The following is a 9,192-nucleotide window of genomic DNA, read 5'->3' on the forward strand; positions in this document are numbered from 1 at the left end:
TTAAGTGTAAGCAATATAGAGGTAGGTCTCTATATTGCTGGGAGGTGTCGAGGAAATAAAATATTATCGCACTGAAAAGATGATTAATTTTATTTCAATGATCGAACTCATCCAATATATTCAGTAAATCATAATATGTATAGTCAGTGTACCTAATTTTCTTGCCTAGCCACTAGGATAGTAAATATTTGTCGATTTTAACGAACGCCAAACGATGGATATTTATCATACATAATACAGGGCAGATTTCAGCAACGAAGGTCAACGAAACCCGTTCTTTGGCGTTCGTTTTTCCGATTGCAAATAGTATACCCTTTTTGCAACTTTTTGACTCAAGGAACATAATACTCTCTACCGAGAGGACTCTGCTGTGCACTCCCTGAGGTATGCGCGCGGCAAGACGGGGGAGAAGCGGCTGCTGCGCTCTGTCTGTCACATTTCTCTCTCTGTCTCGGTCATGCTCGGGGCGGCGGCGCGGCGGTTTGGTGGGTTAACAAACCTAGATGTGCTAAATCTAGAGCAGGATTCCTTCAACGTAAAGGCGCCGACATATTATTATAGCTGACGCGGCTGTCAGCCGCGACTGATAGTGTGCACGCACGGTCTTTTGGGACAGTTTGTGTCAGATCGCTCTCGGACGTCTTTGTCGTTCAGCTTTCAGACGTCCGAGAGCGAAAAAGTGTATGCGCTTGTTCTGCATAAAATGCTTATAATTTCTGTATATCCTATACACATAACATAACTAAAATGCGTATAATACAGATACTAAATAGTGTGTGAATCAGCCCCCTAATATGAAAGCAGACGGCTAGAAATACCTACATAGGTACCTATTGTACAACACGTGCGGCATCTACGCTATATCTATGGAGGTCACTGACTGAGGCCCCCCCAGCCCCAACCCAACACATAAACACTGAGCATAAACTCGATATCAACATCAACTTCGTAATCGTAAAAACATTTTCTCGCAAAAGTAGTAACTCTGTAACCATTACATAGGCTCTCTAATCTGTGGATCATTCTGTGACATCATTTGACATGGGAGAGAGCGAGAGAGTAGTATCGACGCGACGTCGCGTCGTATCGTGTTTATGTGTGGGTTGGCATGACTGTTTTGGCCGCTCGACTGTTTTTTTCTCTTCTTGGAGCGGACTGGCAGCCATTTTATAACTATGCGATAAATTTGGAAATTTTGTCGTGTCGTTTCCTTGACAGTTGTTCTTTGATAACGTGATTTATCATGTATTTATCGCGATAAACTCATAAAACTACGATAAACTTTCGGTCGGATGTTCTGATTCAAGCAGAGCTGAATGTATTTTGTTTGCCATAATGGTACTATTATTTTCCAGAGTACAAATCAATTTCAAAACTAACTCGGTTTAACTGGGATTTAAAGAAACATGGAAACAGGTAAGTCTTTTATTTCATCAATATTTAATCTTATACTGTAGTGTGTGTAGTTAGTTAATACTGCACAGCCCATTCTTTTTCCTTACCTCAGCGCTTCCATTCGTGCGATTCTTCGTTTGTTTCACGTAAATAATGGGTCGAGTTTAGCGAGTAATGCTGAGATTTCTGAGTAAATAAGGTAACTGCCCTTCATTTCCCTATGAAAAATAAACCGGTGAACCGGTAAAGTAGTACCGTACCGTAAGTAAATAGTTTAACAGTGAGTAGGATCAGTCCAACTCCATAAAGAGCCCCCATGGCATCAACCTACAAAAGCTTGACACAATACTCATCAAAAGCTAGATATACTAAGTTGCAAGTTGCAACTAAACCCAGTAATAGCTAGTGCTTGTCACCAACTTGCTAAGAAGAATACTTAAATAATTGTAATTTTCAATGTTTTCTTTCCTTCAGATTGCAAAATGGAACCTGGAACAAGTATGGAGTCAAGAAAGCAGTGAGTTTTATTTTTTGCTTCTGTATGCCTTTTCTTTACGGGTCATTCAGGCATCTTTTATTAAAATCTAGTCAGTGATTAACACAAACATTTATTAAAATGTTAAGACAAGTGAGGAAAAACAAAATGTTCTGGACCTCCACCACATCTTTGATTTTAAAGTAAATGTAACAAGTAACTTAAAGTCATGTTTTAAATTTCCAGTGTGAGATGCACTGGCTCTCAGCTGGCCCTGCTTGCCAAGTTCATGAGCTTGGACCCACACTTCGCCAATATGCAATATGATGAATTCCACGAGTATGAAGATTCAGATGCAAAGTGGGAGCAGTTGAAAAATGAACTCAAAGAGTACGGACCTGATAAGTCTGTAAAGCAGTGGAAGCAGGTATTTGATAAAAAAATATATGTATATTTTTAATATAAATATTAATTATATGGGTCTATTTGTATAATTTATTAATTTTCTCTATCACAATGTCTGTTGTGCGACCTCTGCAGCAGGTATCATGATCAGAAAACTTTCTACATTTTGGGACTATGCCACTGCAGCAATGCATTCTGATTATTTGCTGGATGCTTCATCTAATTGCTAGTTTGATGCAATATTTATTTGAAACTATACACAGAAATGATAATGAATCTGGACCCAGCTTAAATCTCAATCTATTCAAAATTTGTTAAAAATAATCCATGGTGTTAATTCTAGTACAATACTTTTGTTTTGTAAGTACTCTAATGATACAGCAAATATAATATAATATTTGCTTAATTACAGTCCTGGCGAGACTTGAAGCGGTTAGCAAGGCGAGCAGATTTAGATACATTAAGAGCAAATACAACATATCAATTAGTATTAGATGTCATCAAGCAAGGAAGTAATTATCCTTATAATTCCGACGACCCAAGTACGAATGTTGTCCCTGTGAGTATACATTTGTCTTGGTTTGTACATAGGATTATAGCTGCTTTCACAAAAAGTTTATCTAATGTACGACAATATACAGGACTGTTCTAACCTCAGTAAGGTTAGTATTTTTTTATGAATTGTAAAATTTTGGAGAATAACAAATTTTGTTCAGAACTTGTTGAGTCACCTCAACACCCCCTCTTTTGATCCCTATGAATAATTAAACTAAACAAAAGCATTATCAGTTTATAAAAAATCTGATTAAAAAATAACTGTATAACTGTGATAAAACGGCTTTTTCTAACCTTAAGTAAGTAATACAACTTTCATATAAATTATTCCTAAATAAGATCGTATATTTTTTTTTATTTCAGTTTGTATGCAGTAAGCTTGATACAACTTCAGACAATGCCACTTCAGCAATGCATTCTGATGAGTCGCTGGATGCCTCATGTGATGCTGACCCCATCGCTTCGCAGGATAATGATGAACAAAATGTAAATATACTTACCAATTATTATTTTTGTTTCATAACTATAAACATACTAGTCATGCGGGTCATGCGTACCTAGTAACTATAAAGGTACACAGATAAATAAATAATATGAGAACAGTGGATGAAATCATGCTATTGTATACTCATATCATATCGCTCGCTTTGTCGTATGCATTGGCCTGTCAATAAATATTTTTTCTTACTTCTACTTATGGATCTGTCTCATTTCTTTATATTGTTTCGTTATCTGTGCGATTTATAGAAATGTTCTATCTATCTTAACTCCAAAGGACTTGCCAGCCACATAAGAGCACATAACAGAGTATAGCAAGAGTCGCTGTTGTCGGATACGATAAAGAGGACATCATCATCGTCATCGTCATCATTTTAACTCCAACTGTAAAGCATGAATATTATGGTTTTATCAATACCATTGAGTGTGTTGTTTAGTGAAAATAATGTAACTACTTATTTTTATTTCTAGATTGAATCGATTGACGAGAGTTTTGAATTCAAAAGGCGGTAAGTGGTTTAGCTAGTTCACTATAATTTACTTTAGGTTTGAATTGAAAGTTATTGGCAACTGACCTAATCGACGCTTGACCCGATTATATCAGTTATGTTAACTGACTTACAGAAGAATTGAGAAGCTCCTCCTTTTTTTGAAGTCGGTTAAAGATAATAAGCTTTGTTACCTTCACATTCAACATTAATAAGGTAGGTAAGTACTTATCCTTGAATTTGTGTAATCAATAATGAAATTATAGGCCCAGAGTGAGAGTCACCAAAGTCCAGCTAGCAAAACTAGTTGAGATTATGAGTCAGGACCTGATGTTCGCCCACGGCCAACATAGGCACGGCATCATGGACCGTAAGTGGAGACAGCTGAAAGATAAACTGAAAGTTTATGGACCCGACAAGGCAGTGGAGCAGTGGAAACAAGTAAGAATTAAATATATTATAAGTACTATTCATCTGGTACTGTAAAACATATTTTATTAATTTAATTCTTTATTGCACAAATATTTGAAATAAATGTACAAAAGAAGGGCTTAATGCTAAGAGCATACATAGTTACTCAACGAAATTTTATAAAAAGAAATGTAAAATAAATGAAATAACTTAATTACAGACATGGCGCGATTTGAAGAGTAAAGTGAGGCAAACAAATTTCGAAACCACAATAATGAGTGACATAGATCAAAAGATAGTGGACATATTGAATCAGAAAGTAGCTGATACTAGCCAGGATGACTCGGGACTTCACATAGAGGCAGTAAGTACTTAACAAGTTTTTGTAGATAAAATCTGTTTCACATGGTGAAAATTATTTATAACGCCTAGACCTCATCAATATTTGGAGCCGTGGTGGTATTCAACAATCATACCACGCGATCTTACGTTGAAGGAAAATAACAAAATATGCATGCATCGTATATAAACCATCTAGATTCTACATGATTGTGTACCCTAAAGGCTCGCGTCGCGACCTGATAAAGTCAGTGGAAATGTACGGTGGCCTGCGCCTAAAAGTATACAGGCGGAGTTTTTAAAATTAAAATCTAAAGCTCACATGCTGCTCAAGCACATCCACATAAACACCACTGCTACACACATCACACACAACACGTCCCCGGATTTATAACAGATGTAGCTGGTCCCTTCATCATCAGGGATCGCTATTTAAAAACTCCGCCTGTATACTTTTAGGCGCAGGCCACTGTACCTACTGCGAAAAGTGCGAGTCCTCTGACTGCCCTTTTGGGGATTACAGTGACTGTATACAATCGTGTGTATATTAACATTTCAGATTGTAGTAGCAAACAACGATGCCTCGAACAATACTGGAGCTGCGGAGATGGACTCTGTGGATAGCCAGGGAGCCTCCGGTGCAGATCCCATCGCCTCCCCTGGGCGACCAGCCAACACTGAGTTCGACGCATATGTCGAAGTGAAGGTCGAGCTTGAGGAAGTATGTTGAAGTACTAGGCGCTCCTCTCACTGCTAGAGTCAGGGCGAAGTCGCGGTGGCGTCGTGGTAGCATTGCTATTATCATCATCATCATCATCAGCCAATAATCATCGACTGCTGGACATAGGCCTCTCCCAAGGAGCGCCACAACACTCGGTCCTCGGCCTTCCTCATCCAACCACTACCCGCCACCCGCCTAAGGTCTAAGCATCTAATCTAAGCATTGCTAAGGCAGAGATAATTATGCCTCATTGTTATTTTTTTATATGTAAAAGACGTGTTCTCGCCTCGCCTGCACCTCGCCCGAGTTGCGACTCCGCCGCGCCTTTGCCTCGACTTCTTAAGTTACCGATAACCTGGACATAGCGAAGGCGCGCCTCTTTGTCGCCGCTGCTGCGACGCCGCCCCGACTCGTGCAGTGGGCGGAGTGCCTTAGATCAAAATTTTATATTTTGCAATCTAAGCCATTTTGTTCAACATAATTATTTTCCAAGTAGTCCATCTGAGAGCCATGTTTTTCAATATTTCATTTCCTTCCCATAGGATATGGAAGCTGATACAAGTATGGAATCGAAAAAGCGGTAAGTTTAATACCTATTTGAAAAACCAAAGATACTTATACAATAATGGAATACTTACTCACATTTTAATTATTATTTCGCAGCACTAGATGCACAAACAAGCAGCTAGCGAAACTTGCTGAGTTCATGAGTCTAGATCCAATTCTGGCCTCCACGAAATACACATCACCATTACAGCAGCATCAAATGCAGAAAAGGTGGAAAGAAATGCAAGAAAAACTTAAGAATTATGGCCCTGACAAGACAATTGAGCAGTGGAAACATGTGAGTATTATAATATTATCCTTATATATCTACTAAGTTCACAGTACAAAACAAAAACCTACAGAAATAGCATCAACATTTAATATGTATAACATATGAATTACAGACTTGGCGAGATTTGAAGAAGATGGCGCGGCGAGCAGATTTAGAGACATTAAGAGCGAATAGAACATACCAACTAGTACTAGACGTCATCAAGCAGAACGGTTTCCAAGGTTGCACAAAGCCAGTAAGTTACCAAATTATTTCTGCTTCTTCATGAAGGGAAAATGATCAATATTTTAGGCACGCTTTCATTCATATATTTTTCAATTTCAGGAAGATGCAACGAATGGTGAGTCTTCCGAAGCTGCTCCAGATAACACTGTAATGGTGGCGATGAAGACAGAAGCCTGGCAGAGTGAATCGTCTGAGGAAGAGACTGTTGCTTTCCCTCATTTACTTGAAAACATAGAATTTGTGCCGGCTGCACTGTGTAATACAAACACAAACAATCATGAGGTTGAGGACTCTCAACAAAATGTAAATATATTTTACTACTAAATGGTTCTGACTAGCATTACATCTCAAGTAGTATTATGGCTTATATAATGTTATTTTTTTGTGTTTCAGGTTGAAGATGGAACGTTGAAAAAGCGGTAGTAGTTTAATATCTAGTTTAAATAATCCAATATTATAATAGTGAGTCAATCCAAACTGTGCAAGCCAACAATAAAACCTCCTACTGAATAGCATAGAATAACGTGTTCTTGTTATTCTATGCTGAGAGCAAAGTCAGATAACTAACAAAGTTATTATTTAAGAAATCAAAAAAAGTGGTTTAATATGAGCCAATGACTTTACCCCTTTACTGCTCACTATACTTACCACTTTTATAGTATGATTATTAACCTTGTTTTTAATATTTCCCTAGTACCAGATGCACAAACAACCAGCTGGCTGAACTGGCGAGGATAATGAGAGATGACCCAGTATTAGTTTCTGGGAAATACATTGGACCCTGTCGGTCCAAAGAAATTGTAGCAAAGTGGGCACATGCGAAAGAGAGACTTAAAAACTTGGGTCCCGATAAGACTGTTGAGCAGTGGAAAAAGGTACCTAATAAATATAAAACAGTGCAATAAATGCCTCAATAAATTGTGGTACCCAACCAATAATAACTTCTTACTATTGGTTGGGTACAACAATGATCATAATGTTTTTTTACGGGGAGACTTGCAAAGAACTGTGGAGGATAGATATTTCCTTGAAATAATTATTTTATTTATGTTATAACTTACAGACCTGGCGAGATTTAAAGAATTTAGCAAGACGAGCTAGTGAAGACACATTAAGAGTAAATACGACATATCAAATGGTATTAGAAGCCTTGAAGCAACATGAATTCGACGAGCCAAATAACCGCTTGAAGTCCGTAAGTATCCGATATATATCCTATATGCACAATGTCACACATAAACGCTTAAAATATAGACTCCTTAGCTCAAAACTACGTTTCGGATCCCTGTAAGTTTCGGAAATAGCGCATATGTAGAGCATGAATGAGATTGTTACGAGTTGTAATAACTTACTTATAAGAACAGTTAGGTTCGAAGTAGGTTCTCAAAATAAAAATCATTCTAACTCAAAAACGTTATTTCAGTTGGTGGCAGAAAATGGCGAGCCGTCTGGTGCTGCCTCCGACAACAGTGCGACTGCAGACATGCACACTGACGAGGAGCAGGGGGCGAGCTCTGATGATGAGTCGGACGATCCCTCGGAAACACTTCCAGAAATGGGAGTTGAAGTCACCGAAGAATTCATTAATTTGAAAAAGGAACAGAATGCTCTGCTGAATGTAAATATGTCGTAATTTTTTATCGGATGTTTGTATGGGTTTGCCTTATATTTGTAAAACCTTTATTTGTCTATTTCAGAAATTATGTGGGTTACTGGAAGAACAAAACAAACTTTTAAAGAGACACAGGAACCCCTTAACGAAAAGAGAGAATGTAAGTTTATTTAAAGAGTATAATATTAAATTAATATAAATATAAGGTATTATCACTGTATTTTCTAAGGCCTTGTGGAATTAAAAAAAAAATCTCTCAATAAATGGTGCGACATACTACTTGATCTTGATATGGCGTGCTGGGGCGTCACTCTAGCTAACGATAAATTATGATGTTTCGGAGCGCTGTTTTCCTATCTACGTCTCTATCTCGTTGTATTAAACCACTAAACGTATCGAATGTTTGACAGCTTCGTTCGTTCTTTTTTTGTCAAGCTAGCGTAACCCTCCAGACTCAACCACCGCTTTGAAAAAACCTATTTATTAATTATATTATAAATAATGTTTATTAATAGCTTTCAACGAACCTATGCCAGTCCTACATAATAACTCAAATTACACATAATATTATACTTATTTATTTTCAGAATTTCAAGAGAGGATGTTGAAGAATTTTATATTGTAACAATTGCAGTGTGAAATACAATAAAATAAGTTTGATAATCTATTCATGTTATAGTTAAACTTACCATGGTTACATATTCTACCTAGGTATGTAGTAAGTATCTACTGATAATTTAGAATTATATTCTTGACTGGAATTCGTATGATAATATATTTATAAAACATTAAAATGTATTTTTCTTCTGAAGTAAGTACCTACTTGTAAGGTAAAATACATCTATAGGCCAAGTGTAGGTACCTATCGCTCATCCAGTAGTTATCGACTCATTTTCTTTGAAGTAGGTCTTGTCTAAGTACAAAAACTTAGACAAGGAAGACGACGAACTCGGAAACCTAAATGTAAATACAGTGGAAGAGTCGTGCTCGTGTGTCGTTCGCTACCCTAACCGCTGCTGCCTATCCTACAACAACCCTACCCTACCCTACCTAAGCGCTACTGTACCACTTCATACTTCATCAGAGCACCGCGATAAATTCGCATTTAAGGCCCCCATTCACCCGGGTGTGGCTCGTGGCTCGGCGCGGTGCTCGTCGTCGTCTCGAGACTCGAGCGCCACGTGAGTAGTACTAATATGTTTCTTGTGCAAGGGTCGTGAAGTTCACAAT

At 37.8% G+C, this 9,192-nt stretch overlaps 1 protein-coding gene across 2 annotated transcripts; it reads left to right on the forward strand.

The window, feature by feature from the left end:
• The first annotated feature begins 1,488 nt into the window (after positions 1-1,488).
• LOC105396678 lies at positions 1,489-8,642 on the forward strand. 2 transcript variants are annotated; one of them, XM_048633441.1, is made up of 19 exons: positions 1,489-1,594; positions 1,870-1,912; positions 2,117-2,297; positions 2,688-2,834; positions 3,194-3,316; positions 3,800-3,837; positions 4,083-4,257; positions 4,448-4,591; positions 5,126-5,287; positions 5,830-5,867; positions 5,951-6,131; positions 6,238-6,360; positions 6,450-6,653; positions 6,744-6,772; positions 7,045-7,225; positions 7,414-7,545; positions 7,774-7,968; positions 8,048-8,122; positions 8,550-8,642. In XM_048633441.1, exons 2-19 carry the CDS (start codon positions 1,878-1,880, stop codon positions 8,568-8,570), a joined length of 2,184 nt encoding a protein of 727 aa, XP_048489398.1. In that variant the 5' UTR covers positions 1,489-1,594; positions 1,870-1,877; the 3' UTR covers positions 8,571-8,642. The 2 variants fall into 2 exon arrangements, with proteins under 2 accessions (XP_048489398.1, XP_048489399.1); XM_048633442.1 differs by having other exon boundaries at positions 6,744-6,769.
• Positions 8,643-9,192: the final 550 nt, after the last annotated feature.

The sequence above is a fragment of the Plutella xylostella genome, chromosome 5 (genome assembly GCF_932276165.1).
Source record: "Plutella xylostella chromosome 5, ilPluXylo3.1, whole genome shotgun sequence".
Classification (NCBI taxonomy): Eukaryota; Metazoa; Arthropoda; class Insecta; order Lepidoptera; family Plutellidae; genus Plutella; species Plutella xylostella.